This window comes from Bufo gargarizans, chromosome 2, assembly GCF_014858855.1.
Source record: "Bufo gargarizans isolate SCDJY-AF-19 chromosome 2, ASM1485885v1, whole genome shotgun sequence".
Classification (NCBI taxonomy): Eukaryota; Metazoa; Chordata; class Amphibia; order Anura; family Bufonidae; genus Bufo; species Bufo gargarizans.
The window spans coordinates 575,034,016-575,049,744 of record NC_058081.1 but is presented as its reverse complement, the minus strand read 5'-3'; the positions used below and the strand labels follow the sequence as shown (position 1 = coordinate 575,049,744).

At 41.4% G+C, this 15,729-nt stretch overlaps 1 protein-coding gene across 3 annotated transcripts in view; it reads right to left on the bottom strand.

The window, feature by feature from the left end:
* The window catches only part of PRDM10 (PR/SET domain 10), a 51,257-nt gene that overhangs the window by 10,855 nt on the left and 24,673 nt on the right, over positions 1-15,729 (bottom strand). For all 3 annotated transcript variants that reach the window (XM_044281741.1, XM_044281743.1, XM_044281742.1), the window contains exons 6-12: positions 15,297-15,525; positions 10,466-10,707; positions 9,235-9,435; positions 7,804-7,876; positions 5,592-5,709; positions 5,225-5,345; positions 840-1,067 (exon numbers count right to left, since the gene is read on the bottom strand). In XM_044281741.1, the coding sequence (XP_044137676.1) occupies positions 840-1,067; positions 5,225-5,345; positions 5,592-5,709; positions 7,804-7,876; positions 9,235-9,435; positions 10,466-10,707; positions 15,297-15,525 (1,212 nt within the window). The remainder of the gene's footprint in view (positions 1-839; positions 1,068-5,224; positions 5,346-5,591; positions 5,710-7,803; positions 7,877-9,234; positions 9,436-10,465; positions 10,708-15,296; positions 15,526-15,729) is intronic.

Here is a 15,729-nt window from a genome sequence, read left to right as displayed (position 1 = left end):
GTTCATATTATATTACTGTATCATATTTCCAGCTTATTGCAATAAGTAATATTTTTGGACATATGTTTTGCAAAATTAATTTGTATACTTATTTTTTATATTATTACTAATATATACTATTTTTTGAATTAATTTTAGCTTAATACAGCGCCTTGAAAACTATTCATACCCATTGAACTTTGAACATTTTTCCAGGTTACATCAATAAACTTAAATGTCCTTTATTGGCATTGGTATGGGTGAAGTGAAAGAAAATAATACATGCTTTTCAAAATTTTTACAAAATATAAATCTGGAAAGTGTGGCCTGCATTTGTATTCGGCCCCCTTGAGTCAATACTTTGTGGGACCACCTTTGTGTTGGTCTGTCACATAAAATGCCAATAAAATACATTTAGGTTTGTAGGTGTATCGAAAAAATGTGGAAAAGTTCAAGGGGTATGAATACTTTTCAAGGCACTGTATATCCTGCTAATCTATTTATATTTATTTCTAATTAATAATTTTTACCACCCAGTATACAATATATACATTTTTGTATTTTATACGTTTTCTTGGCATATATGTATTTGATTGTCAATCCACTACACATTAATTTCTTCTGGTGATGTGATATTTGATTTTATAGGGTTTTGTGTGGATATATCAATAATGATTAAATATATTTTAATATAAGAGATATAGGTGTACACATATATATCTCAGTCCAAGCGACTTTATAGAGGATTGTTCTATATGTCATTTCTTTGGCTTCATTAGGGGTGTATCTATTATATAGGAGCGAATTCTTTTCAAATGAATATTGATTATAGACCATGTAACGGAGGATATGGTTAATACCCGGATACGTTTGGCTCTTCGCATGTCTTCAGCGGTCAAGGTACTTTCCAATGTGGTTTCTATGGACTGCACAGATGAATGAGGCTGTAAAAGTTGGCTCTCTGCCTGGGGATCCACAGTACTTTGTGTTGCTGGGACCAAGGATAGTCCTGACAGGTCAAGGCCATTCATTGTGGACGGACTACTGTCTTCAAACTGCGGCTGTTTATTCTGGAAGTGTAGAAGGTCCTGTAAGACAAAGAAAAATATCATGTGAGCCAAGGTGCCTCGGGTACATTATGGCAAACAATTTAACAGAAGTATTCTTATCCAGGACCTTAGTAATGTTGTACACAATGGCTTCAAGGCTACTTTCACGCTCGCGTTTTGGTTTCTGTTTTTTGGGATCCGTTCAGGGCTCTTACAAGCGGTCCAAAATGGATCAGTTTTGCCCTAATGCATTCTGAATGGAAAAGGATCCGCTCAGAATGCATCAGTTTGCCTCCGATCAGTCTCCATTCCGCTCTGCAGGCGAACACCAAAACGCTGCTTGCAGTATTTTGCTGTCCGCTTGAAGAAACTGAGCCAAACGGATCCGTCCTGGCACACAATGTAAGTCAGTGGGGACGGATCCGTTTTCTCTGACACAATCTGGCACGACAGAAAACGGATTAGTCTCCCATTGACTTTCAGTGGAGTTCATGATGGATCCGTCTTGGCTATGTTACAGATAATACAAACGGATCCGTTCATGACGGATGCATGCGGTTGTATTACTGTAACGTAGGGGTGCACAAAGTTTTCTGGGTGGGGGCCTCATTGTCAGACTGAACCAATGTCAAGGGCCGAAAATAAAATTTAAAGGTTTATTAACAACTGAAATGCTGTATTTCTGGCATATTGAACATACTGTATATAACATTAATGTCTAGTTACAGTTCCAGGAGTCAAATCTAATGGCAGAATACATGAAAAATACATGTGAGCAGCCACAAAACATAGACATACATGTCTGTCACCAGATGGTTGGTGGCCGTACAGAATGGTATCATGGGCTGCCTGTGGCCCGTGGGCCGCAGGTTGTGCACCCCTGCTGTAACGGATCCGTTTTTGCAGATCCATGAGGGACCCGCCGAAAACGCGAGGGTAAAAGTAGCCTAATATACACATCATAGGGAATCTTCGGCAAATTGCTCACATAACATTTTTTTTAATTCTTTTTATTGCAATCAAGAAATATGACAAGATCATTCCTCATTTTCCAATATAAACAAGATGTTAAAGATAAACATCTACATTGTACATAGATCTTGATTTTTTTTTCTTCTTGTTACATTTGCCCCCCAAACCATCCCCCCCAACCTTTAAACTCTAACCCCCCCTTTTTCCCCTCTTTTTTTTTTCCCTTTTGTTCCTTTTTTTGTTCCATGCAGAAAGGATTTTTATATTTACCCGTATCTTATTTCATCAGGAGAATTTCTACCTTCCTCACCTGCCAACTTTCCTAACTTTCCTATTTGGGCTTCTAGATACCACTTCGTCTGTTGGAAAGGAGACATTAGTTCTCGAATCTCTACCTCTGATAGTGCTGCTTCAATACATTTTTTCCATTTTTTAATAAACTTGCCCATTGTCTTTTCTTTGTTTCTTTCTATGTCCAGTCTCTCCATGTAAAGCAAATGCTTAATTGTCCCCAGAACGTCTTCCCATGTAGGGGTCTCAGTTTTTACCACTGCCATAACAAATATTTTATTATGGGTCAAGCTACTTCCATAACCCCAGTCTACACTTGGGAATGGGAAATGAGAGATACAGAAAATCCAAAGAAACAGCAGCTACAGGTGAGTTCAGTCCTGACGGCGTTTGTCACCATGATGTTTGCTCCTTATCTTTAGTATCAATGTCCTCAGGGTTTTATGGGACATACTATCATTTTATTTTATTTTACAGAAACCATCCTAGAGTGTAAAAATTAAAATGAAATCCCTGACTAATATAGTCCTAGCTGCAATTCAAGCTGCCTGCTCTTCTTTGACGAACAATGTTCAGTCATTACCAAATTATTATTTTTTTATGTCCGGAAAAAGCCTATGAAAAGTAGTGCTTAACCCCTTAAGGACCCTGCCATTTTTCACCTTAAGGACCAGGCCATTTTTAGCTAATCTGACCAGTGTCACTTTAAGTGGTGATAACTTTAAAACGCTTTTACTTATCCAGGCAATTCTGAGATTGTTTTCGCATCACATATTGTACTTCATGACAGTGGTAAAATTGGGTTCCCAAAAAAATAAATGAAAAAAATGTATTTATAAAAAAAAAAAAAATTACCAAAAAGTTAGACAAATTGGATCATTTTGTGAATGCCATTTTATTTTTTGGGGACGTTAGAAGGCTTTAGAAGTTTAGAAGCAAATCTTGATAGAAACCACCCAAAAATTACCCCATTTTACAAACAAAACCCCTCAAGGTATTAAAAACTGATTTTACAAAACGTTGTTAACCCTTTACGTGTTCCACAAGAATTAATGGAAAATAGAGATACAATTAAAAAATTTCACTTTTTTGGCAGATTTTCCATTTGAATCTATTTTTTCCCAGTTACAAAGCAAGGGTTAACAGCCAAACAAAACTCAATATTTATGGCCCTGATTCTGTAGTTTACAGAAACACCACATATGTGGTCGTAAACTGCTGTATGGGCACATGGCAGTGCGCAGAAGGAAAGGAATGCCATGCGGTTTTTGGAAGGCAGATTTTGCTGGACTGGTTTTTTGACACCATGTCCCATTTGAAGCCCCCCTGATGCACCCCTAGAGTAGAAACTCCAAAAAAGTGACCCCATTTTGGAAACTACGTGATAAGGTGGCAGTTTTGTTGGTACATATGATTTTTGGTTGCTCTATATTACACTTTTTCTGAGGCAAAGTAACAAGAAATAGCTGTTTTGGTACAGTTTTTATTTTTTGTTATTTACAACATGCATCTGACAGGTTAGATCATGTTGTATTTTTATAGATTAAGTGGTCACGACGCGACAATACCAAAATATGACAACTTTTTTTTTATTTATGTAAGTTTTACACCATGAGAGCCATAATTTTTTCAGTTTTTGGGCGATTATCTAAGGTAGGGTACGATTTTTGCGGGATGAGATGACGGTTTGATTGGCACTATTTTGGGGTGCGTATGACTTTTTGATCGCTTGCTATTACACTTTTTGTGATGTAAGGTGACAAAAAAAGGTTTATTTAGCACAGTTTTTATTTTTACGGTGTTCATCTGGGGGGTTAGGTCCTGTGATATGTTTATAGAGCCAGTCGATACGGACACGGCGATACCTAACATGTCCACTTTTCCTTTTTTTCCTCCCCCCCCCCCCAATTTTTAACCAAAATTTTTTTTTACTTTATTTGGGGAAAATTACGTTTGTTTTTTTTTTTTTACTTGAAACGTAACTTTTTTTTGTAAAACTTTTTTAAACTGTTTTTTTTTAACTTTATTTTTTGTCCCACTATGGGACAGGGTCTGATCCCTGTTTCAATACAGCACAATAAATCTGTATTGTGTTGTATTGTACTGTCAGTGTCTTACACTGTAAGACGCTAACAGTTGCCTAGGAGACCCATCCCTGGGGCTGGATCTCCTGGGCTTCCGTAGCTGGCAGTCCCGATGCCTGTTCAAGGCATCGGGACTGCCATAGCAACCCTCAGTTCCCCGTCACCACAGCACGGGGACTCGATGGGGATGTACAAGCTGCCGTAAACATCAGTGTTTTCAACGATGCTGGCAGATACAGCAGGGGCCCGGCTGTCAGTATCAGCCGGGCCCCTGCTGCTGATCGCGGCAGCAGTTGTGGGTCAGCGCTTTAACCCTAGGACGAGAATGCTCGTCCTAGTGCATTAAGTACCTGCAAGTTTGGACGAGAATGCTCGTCCTAGGTCCTGAAGGGGTTAAAGGGGTTTTCCAGGATTTTAATACCGATGACCTATCCTCAGGATAGGGTATCATTATCTGACTGGTGGGGTCTGAGACCTGGGACCCCTGCCGATCAGCTGTTTGAGAAGGCAAAGACGGTCCTGTCAGCGCCACTACCTTCTCGCAGCTCACCAAGCACAGTGCCGTACATTGTATAGCGGCTGTGCTTGGCATCGTGCTCAGCCCCATTCACTTCATTGGGACTGAGCACGATACCAAGCACAGCCGTTATACAATGTACAGCACTGTGCTTGGTGAGCTGCGAGAAGGCAGCGGCGCTTACAGGAGCGCACGGCGTCTTCTCGAACAGCTGATTGGCGGGGGTCCTGGGTGCCGAACCAAGTATCAAAATCCCAGAAAACCCCTTTAGGGCAGAATCAGTTCAATCATATAACAAATATGTCTGTACTAGGAGCATTATCATCAAGTACCTGACTTCCAAGACTGCACTTTTCGCCTGTAATTTCCAAACGCATAAATTTTGGAGGCCTCCCCGGTCTCCTTCCAGGTCCAAATTTCCTCCTCGTCTTACCTCGACCACGACCCTTTGCCCTGGTATTTTGGAAATACATAAAGGAACATTACAGAATAAGTCACGCATCATAGTGTAACATCTTCATAACATGAGCATGCCACAAGCAGCCAAGGTCCATGCCCGTATATGTGGGGCCTAAAAAAGGTAACCCATATGGGTGGTAAGGCCTCCAATTACATGTCTGTACAAGCCACACAAACAGAATAGACACAGCACAAAGTTGTTCTGCTACCCTAAGCATCTACAGCCCATAGAATATTCACCTGCTGAAAAAATCCAGTTTCTCATCGTGGGAGTTTAGGTGCTGCTGTAGTTGCTCTGAGCTCATAAAGCGACGATTACACTCATAACACGGCCAATTCTTCTCTTGTTCCCTCAAAACTAAAGAATAGAAACAAAGATAAAACATATGAAAGCACTCTTCTTGTGCGCACAATGGTGGAATATTAAAGGGGTTGTGTCACTTCAGCAATTGGCATTGATCATGTAGAAACCACCCTCATCAGCAGCGGTGGTTGTGCTTGCACACTACACAAAAAAGCACCGGCCTCTGGTGGCTGGCATTGTTGGAGCGCACATAGGCTGGTGCTCTTTCCTATAGTGTGAAAGCCTGGCCACCGCAGCTAGAGTGCAGGGTGGTCGTAACCATGGAAATGAGCCGTGTATAATGTGATAAAAAAATGAATCCAGCCAGCAAAGGAAGCAATATGGACAATCACAATACATTAGTAAGTGGCTGGTATTAACTTTATCTGCATGATAAATGCTATTTGATTAAATGAGACAACCCCTTTAAATGGTCAGAAAATTTACATTAAAAAAACTCCCATTAAAGAGCTCCTTTATAGCACCCAAAAAAATTGATAGCATTATATTTGCACACCTTATGCATTTTGTATGGATTTTTATGGGTTTTTTTTCTAAACAAATGGATGATTTTAAAAAAATGCTTTAAAAAAAGAAAAAAGTTTTGTGTCCAGAGTTTCATATTTCCTATAGACTTTCGGCTGACATCTAAAACTGGTGTTTTTTCAGCAAAATAAATAAATAAAAAAAATGTACCAAAAATTGCAGATGCAAAACCAAAAATAAAATTAAATAAAAGGGAGGAATTTTTTTTTTTTTTTTTTTGAATTAAAAAGCTATGCGCTAACTTTTACCTCCAGGAATACCCCTTTAAAATAAAGTGCATGTTCAGCTGTGTCAGATTTGCATATTAAAGGGATTCTGTCATGACATTTTAGGCTTATAACCTAAACATATGGCCAGGTCCGTACTAATAACCTGAATCCGAAACTGTCCTTATTAAATCTGCCTGTGGCTCTATTAGCACATAAAACAGTTTTTTATAACCTGTTATTCACCTACCTAAGGTGCCCAAGGGGACGTCGCCTCATACAGTGTGCCCGGTTGCACCCATCTCCGTCTGGTGCCCAGCGCCACCTTCCCAGTTGAAATCGCTGCCTTCCTCACCTCAGCCCCGCCTCCGCAATCGTCCGGTCCCTCAGGTTATGCCTAATGCGCATGCGTGGGATCTGGCAGAGGGACCGGACGATTGCGGAGGCGGGGCTGAGGAAGGCGGCGATTTCAACTGGGAAGGAGGCGCTGGGCACCAGACGGAGATGGGTGCAGCTGGGCACACTGTATGAGGCGACGTCCCCTTGGGCACCTTAGGTAGATGAATAACAGGTTATAAAAAACTGTTTTATGTGCTAATAGAGCCACAGGCAGATTTAATAAGGACAGTTTCGGATTCAGGTTATTAGTACGGACCTGGCCATATGTTTAGGTTATAAGCCTAAAATGTCATGACAGAATCCCTTTAATATGCAAATCTGACACAGCTGAACATGCACTTTATTTTAAAGGGGTATTCCGGTAGGTAAAAGTTATCCCCTATCCACATGATAGGGGACAACTATCAGATTGTTGGGGGTCCTACCACTGGGACCCCCACCAATCATAAGAAGGGGCGCCCCATACCCTCTGCTGCTCCTCTAAAATAACTGGAGTGGCCGGCCGCTGCATTAATTTCTATGGGAGTTCAGGAGATAGCCGAACGCTCTACTTGGCTATCTACGAAACTCCCATAGAGATGAATGGAACGACCACGCACATGTGCGACCGACTCCTCTAGTCATTTCAGGGGAGCAGCAGGGGGCACGCGGCCCCCGTTCTCGTGATTGGTCTCCCACTGATCTGATAGTTATCCCCTATCCTATCCTATAACTTTTACCTACTGGAATACCCCTGTAAGCATGGGGATAAGCAGCTGTCAAACAAATCAGATGCCTCTTACTCCTATGGGAGATAAGGGATTGGGCACGAGAGAACGCATGTGCAGTGTGTCTACAAATAAATATTCTATATGAACTAGCTCCACATTCTGATTGGTAAGGTAAATAATCCACTGCTCATTTAACACTTATAATCCGAGCTCAGACGTCTGAGATAATGGACTGGTTGACGACTTACCTTTCCTTTCTTCCTGTGAAATGTCATGAATCTTTTGATTTACAAACTCTGCATATGACGCAGCATACCAAACCTATTAAGAGATTGAATGAATAATGTAATGTAATAAAATATAGTCCTAGCTGATAAACCTCCAATATTCAATTTTCTATTCTGCAGAACATACACTGTCGAGTCAAATTATTGTGACCACTTCCTACTTTCGACATTGGCAGCACGTAGATCATAACGGAAGTCACGTGTCATGAGCTGGCTTGGTGGGTATATACGGTGTGTAATAGGCTGTCTACACACATATCTTTTGTTCCTGTCCTGGGTAAAAGGGGCGATTTATCCAAGTTGCAAAAAGGGATAATTGTCTTTCAGGCCAAGGGTAGCAGCATTTCTGAAACTGTGCAATTTGTGAACTGTTCACGTGCTGCCATGGTGAAAAAAGTGTATGGTGAGTGGACAAAAGGCACCACTGTGAATAAGTGACATGGAAACTGTGGAGCGCCACGTGTCATTGATGTGAAAGGTGAACATTGGCTACGAAGGTGCACGAGGATGGACAGACACTACAGTGGAGCAGCTCAGCGCCAGAATGAACCAGATGCGTGTCTAAAACAACAGTTCAGTGAACCCTACAGTGTATGGGGCTCCAAAGCCGATAGCTGGTCACTGCACCTCTGATAACGAAGTTGTATCAGCAGAAAAGACTTCCGTTTTCACAGCAGTATTGGAATTGGACCTCCGCTGATTGGTAAAGGGTTGCCTTCTCTGATGACTCACGTTTTCTGCTTCATTGAACGCATGGACGTTGTCATGTCAGGTAAAACGATCAGAGAACAAACACCCTGCAACCATTGCTGGAAGAACACAAGCTGGTGGTGGCAGCGTTATGGTCTGGAGAATGTTTCTGTGGCATTCTGTGGGCCCATAAATCCACATGGAAGGCACTCTCAAATGATTTGGGTATGAATCCATCATTGCATATCACATATACCCATACATACTGATTGTCTTCACTGGGGCAGATGGGATCTTCCAGGAAGACAATGCGACATGTTACATGGCTAGAAATGTCCGACGTTGGTTAAGAGCATGACAAAAACTTCAAAGTACTATCCTGGCCCCCTAATTTGCCAGACTTTAACCCAATTGAGCATCTTTGGGACTACCTTGATTGTCGTGTTCACTCTATGGATCCTCCTCCATGCACCCCAGCAGCTGTGGGGTGCACTGCACTCAGCACGGCTTCAGATACCTGGGACAACCTACCATTTCTAGCTGCTGTCAGTGCTGCCCACGGAGGTTATTCTGGATATTAGCTGGTGGTCATAATAATGTGACTCAACTGTGCATGTTGGATACTAGGCCAGAAACATGGTACATTACTCACTTTTCAGGCCTCTACCCCCAATCACCTATGATCAAAAGGAGGTCGCATACCCTCAACTCCTGTTTGGGTTCAATATTCTTAATTGTAGTGTAGTATATGTGCTGTCCGTACTGATAGGCCACCAGGTTCTGTTCCAAGTGATTTTGCGCCGGACGTACAAACATCATCCAGTTACAGAGGCTCTCCTCAGATAAATCAAACCAAAGATCTTCTTGATACGGCTCCTGAGTCTCCAGAGAATTTAATAAAACCTAAAATATAAAACAATACTCATTATGCAACAGAATATCATCTCTAAAGTTCTCTTCATTGCCAGTGCCTCTATCCCCAACACAATATTCAGTTACCTGAAACTGACTCTTCGCAACTGCATTTAAAAAAAAAAAAAAAAGGTCTATTTTGGGTCTTTATGTTCAAGCATTTTTTTTTAATCATCAGATTCCAAAAGCTATACGACTTAAAAAAAAAAAAAAAAAAAGCTGTATGTGGACTTGTTTTTGTGGGACGAACTGTACTTACATTATTACGTTTTTTTTATTTTATTTACTGTGCAGTACATAACTTAGAACTTGATTTATTTATTGAGTGGGTATACTTACAGCAATACAAAATTTATATAGTTTTTCTACATTTAGTATTTTTGCTTTTTAACATTCCCATACAGTTTTTTTATGAGAACAGTTGTATTTTTAGCAGTATTTTTTTGGTTTCTCTAATTCACACCATGTGTTATTTATTTTTTCTATTGGCTTTTACAGTTGTGGCCATAGTATATAACTGTATCTCTTACACTGCGGGGGCGGGGGGGGGGGGGAATATTCTATTTTACTTTTTTATGGAATTTTTTTGTCCACCTAGGGGACTAGAATCTGCAATCCAATTATTACATATTGCTTTGGAAAAGATGGTATTCCAGAGTATTCTTCTCTGTCAGTATAAAGCTGACTATTATGCAACACCTCTGGCAGATGGCCATGGCAGACTCAGTGGCCATTGTCAAAGCATCACCGATAGGTGACACAGTTCCCTGCCTCTTTCAAACACCTTATATGGCACTGCTGCTATATACCAAGGAGTTAACTTACCCAATTAAAAATACCAACACCACTCGCTCCCACTACTGTGACCAAACCTGTGGTGGCAATTAGGCAGGATGAGAGAAGGGGAGCCCCACACCACTATCCCCAGGTGGGCATCTTTTCACATCCTAATGGAAAGTCACATATGCCAGTGGAAAGAAGTGAAGTGGCTAATTCAACATTATTCTATATAACCACCTACCTTTAGATGGATGTAGGAATCCTTTAGCTCTGACTTTTTAACTAAAGGTCCTTCCAAAGGCCCAAACTGTGTGCGTTTGGGAATACGGCGTTTGGAGTAAACCCCACCAAGAAAGCGATCAATGTATAGGACTAAAGGCAGACTGGCTCGGGCTCGGGTTAAAACGGGGCGGTTAGGAATTGGATGGAGGGCTCCATGTTTAGGACACACAGAGGGATGTGCATTATTGCATTCCTCGCACCCTGCAGAACACAAGAAAACATTTTAACAAATTTTTTTTTTTTTTAAATCAAATCATTTTTTTATTGATTTTCCTTAGCATTTATACAGAAACAAAGATAACACAGATTCATGTGCAAAAGTATAGAGACCCAGATTAGGTACATCCACAATCAAACAAAACATACCCAATTTCCTAAACACCCCCCCCCCCCTTTGAACCGCACCAAAAGGCCATAACCCTCTCTCTTCCCGACCTATAATCATGCATTTTTAGCACATGCAGTTCCTAAAGGTCCAATAAAAGTAAACCAACCGACCCCGTCTTTACCGTGTAATGCCCCTCCCCAACTGCAGAGATAATAGGCGCCTGGAGGGCAGTCTCGGTGTTGTCAGCCACGGTCCGCAAATAGAGTCAACATTTTTGACGGTGCTTCCATTATTTGGCTATTAGTTTCCTGGCTTGATATAATAATCTACTTACAGACGTGGACAAAATTGTTGGTACCCTTTGGTCAATGAAAGAAAAAGTCACAATGGTCACAGAAATAACTTTAATCTGACAAAAGTAATAATAAATTAAAATTCTATAAATGTTAACCAATGAAAGTCAGACATTGTTTTTCAACCATGCTTCAACAGAATTATGTAAAAAAATAAACTCATGAAACAGGCATGGACAAAAATGATGGTACCCCTAGAAAACACAGAACATAATGTGACCAAAGGGACATGTTAATTCAAGGTGTGTCCACTAATTAGCATCACAGGTGTCTACAACCTTGTAATCAGCCATTGGGCCTATATATATGGCTCCAGGTAATCACTGTGTTGTTTGGTGATATGGTGTGTACCACACTCGACATGGACCAGAGGAAGCAAAGGAAAGAGCTGTCTCAAGAGATCAGAAAGAAAATTATAGACAAGCATGTTAAAGGTAAAGGCTATAAGACCATCTCCAAGCAACTAGATGTTCCTGTGAGTACAGTTGCACATATTATTCATAAGTTTAAGATCCATGGGACTGTAGCCAACCTCCCTGGACGTGGCCGCAGGAGGAAAATTGATGACAAATCTAAGAGACGGATAATCCGAATGGTAACAAAAGAGCCTAGAAAGACTTCTAAAGAGATTCAAGGTGAACTTCATGCTCAAGGAACATCAGTGTCAGATCGCACCATCCGTCGTTGTTTGAGCCAAAGTGGACTACATGGGAGACGACCAAGGAGGACACCATTGTTGAAAACGAATCATAAAAAAGCAAGACTGGAATATGCCAAACTACATGTTGACAAGCCACAAAGCTTCTGGGAGAATGTCCTGTGGACAGATGAGACAAAAATCGAAGTTTTTGCCAAGGCACATCAGCTGTATGTTCACAGACGAAAAAATGAAGCATATCAAGAAAAGAACACTGTCCCTACTGTGAAACATGGAGGAGGCTCTGTTATGTTCTGGGGCTGCTTTGCTGCGTCTGGCACAGGGTGTCTTGAATCTGTGCAGGGTACAATGAAATCTCAAGACTATCAAGGAATTCTAGAGAGAAATGTACTAGCCAGTGTCAGAAAGCTTGGTCTCAGTCGCAGGTCATGGGTCTTGCAACAGGACAATGACCCAAAACACACCGCTAAAAACACCCAAGAATGGCTAAGAGGAAAAAATTGGACTATTCTAAAGTGGCCTTCTATGAGCCCTGACCTCAATCCTATTGAGCATCTTTGGAAGGAGCTGAAACATGCAGTCTGGAAAAGGCACCCTTCAAACCGGACACAACTGGAGCAGTTTGCTCATGAGGAGTGGGCCAAAATACCTGCTGAGAGGTGCAGATGTCTCATTGACAGTTACAGGAAGCGTTTGATTGCAGTGATTGCCTCAAAAGGTTGCGCAACAAAATATTAAGTTAGGGGTACCATCATTTTTGTCCATGCCTGTTTCATGAGTTTATTTTTTTACATAATTCTGTTGAAGCATGGTTGAAAAACAATGTCTGACTTTCATTGGTTAACATTTATAGAATTTTAATTTATTATTACTTTTGTCAGATTAAAGTTATTTCTGTGACCATTGTGACTTTTTCTTTCATTGACCAAAGGGTACCAACAATTTTGTCCACGTCTGTATACCAATGTTGGGTCCCCTCTGTGGAATCATTCTGCAGTAGACCCAATATACAGGTCCTTCTCAAAAAATTAGCATATTGTGATAAAGTTCATTATTTTCTGTAATGTACTGATAAACATTGGACTTTCATATATTTTAGATTCATTACACACCAACTGAAGTAGTTCAAGCCATTTATTGTTTTAATATTCATGATTTTGGCATACAGCTCATGAAAACCCAAATTTCCTATCTAAAAAAATTAGCATATTTCATCCGACCAATAAAAGAAAAGTGTTTTTAATACAAAAAAAAGTCAACCTTCAAATAATTATGTTCAGTTATGCACTCAATACTTGGTCGGGAATCCTTTTGCAGAAATGACTGCTTCAATGCGGCGTGGCATGGAGGCAATCAGCCTGTGGCACTGCTGAGGTGTTATGGAGGCCCAGGATGCTTCGATAGCGGCCTTAAGCTCATCCAGAGTGTTGGGTCTTGCGTCTCTCAACTTTCTCTTCCCAATATCCCACAGATTCTCTATGGGGTTCAGGTCAGGAGAGTTGGCAGGCCAATTGAGCACAGTAATACCATGGTCAGTAAACCATTTACCAGTGGTTTTGGCACTGTGAGCAGGTGCCAGGTCGTGCTGAAAAATGAAATCTTCATCTCCATAAAGCTTTTCAGCAGATGGAAGCATGAAGTGCTCCAAAATCTCCTGATAGCTAGCTGCATTGACCCTGCCCTTGATAAAACACAGTGGACCAACACCAGCAGCTGACATGGCACCCCAGACCATCACTGACTGTGGGTACTTGACACTGGACTTCAGGCATTTTTGCATTTCCCTCTCCCCAGTCTTCCTCCAGACTCTGGCACCTTGATTTCCGAATGACATGCAACAGTCCAGTGCTGCTTCTCTGTAGCCCAGGTCAGGCGCTTCTGCCGCTGTTTCTGGTTCAAAAGTGGCTTGACCTGGGGAATGCGGCACCTGTAGCCCATTTCCTGCACACGCCTGTACACGGTGGCTCTGGATGTTTCTACTCCAGACTCAGTCCACTGCTTCCGCAGGTCCCCCAAGGTCTGGAATCGGTCCTTCTCCACAATCTTCCTCAGGGTCCGGTCACCTCTTCTCGTTGTGCAGCGTTTTCTGCCACACGTTTTCCTTCCCACAGACTTCCCACTGAGGGGCCTTGATACAGCACTCTGGGAACAGCCTATTCGTTCAGAAATTTCTTTCTGTGTCTTACCCTCTTGCTTGAGGGTGTCAATGATGGCCTTCTGGACAGCAGTCAGGTCGGCAGTCTTACCCATGATTGCGGTTTTGAGTAATGAACCAGGCTGGGAGTTTTTAAAAGCCTCAGGAATCTTTTGCAGGTGTTTAGAGTTAATTAGTTGATTCAGATGATTAGGTTAATAGCTCGTTTAGAGAACCTTTTCATGATATGCTAATTTTTTTAGATAGGAATTTTGGGTTTTCATGACCTGTATGCCAAAATCATCAATATTAAAACAATAAAAGGCTTGAACTACTTCAGTTGGTGTGTAATGAATCTAAAATATATGAAAGTCTAATGTTTATCAGTACATTACAGAAAATAATGAACTTTATCACAATATGCTAATTTTTTGAGAAGGACCTGTACATGTCAGGCTACTTTCACACTCGCGTTTTGGGCAGATCTGTCATGGATCTGCAAAAACAGATCTGTTACAATAATACAACCACATGCATCCTTCATGAACGGATCTGTTTGTATTATCTGTAACATAGCCAAGACGGATCCGTCGCGAACTCTATTGAAAGTCAATGGGAGACAGATCAGTTTTCTATTGTGCCAGATTGTGTCAGAGAAAACGGATTGGTCCCCATTGACTTACAATGTGTGCCAGGACGGATCCGTTTGGCTCAGTTTAGTCAAGCGGACAGCAAAATACTGCGGGCAGCGTTTTGGTGTCCGCCTCCAGAGCGGAATGGAGACTGATCGGAGGCAAACTGATGCATTCTGAGCGGATCCTTTTCTATTCAGAATGCATTAGGGCAAAACTGATCCGTTTTGGACCGCTTGTGAGAGCCCTGAACGGATCTCACAAACGGAAAGCCAAAACGAGAGTGTGAAAGTAGCCTTAAAGGTTCAGCAGGGAGTCTAATTCTATATACCTCAAAAATAACATCCAGTACTGCCCGCCAAAAAGGGCCTAGAGAAGTACATTCCCAGAACATGTGAAGGAGGTGTGCGTCAGGAATACCACAACATTTTAACAAGTTACAACAGGAAAAGGCCTAGATAAGTCACAAACACAGGCAGACTAGGCATATTAAATGCTCTATACATGGAATTAGCAGAACCATCAGTGCCACACAATGGCACCGGTCAGAATGCTGCACTGAATTGTGGTGTTGTATACTGAAATTGTTCTGGAGGATAATGAATCCTGAGACTGAAAATCTGCATTGAATAAAACCACAAAAACAGAGAATAAAAAAATAAAAAAAAGCTCTTTAATAACTTACACAGATCATTGGGATCAAAGGGTCGAGGTGGATCTGGTTCCCACTCATCAGAATCCTCTCCTTCATCGTCTTCTTCCTCATCATCATCATCCTCATCATCATCATCATCCTCGTCTTCCTCATCGTCATCATCCTTTGCTTGAGAATCAGCACTTGAGTTCTGCAGTGTGGTCATATCTGCTGTACTGTCCACAGGAGGTAAGCTGCTGTCATGTACTGACAACGATGGCTGCACATGGAAGAAGAAATGCATAATCTATATTTATTTATGACCTTTTACTGCAAAAACCATGCAGCTTCTATAGAACTTTAGGCTGCAATCTAGCCAGGTACAGTGCCTTGAAAAAGTATTCATACCCCTTGAACTTTTCCAACCACAAACTTAAAGGGGTTTTCTCAAGACGCAGGTTTATACTTACCTGCTCCCGGCGCG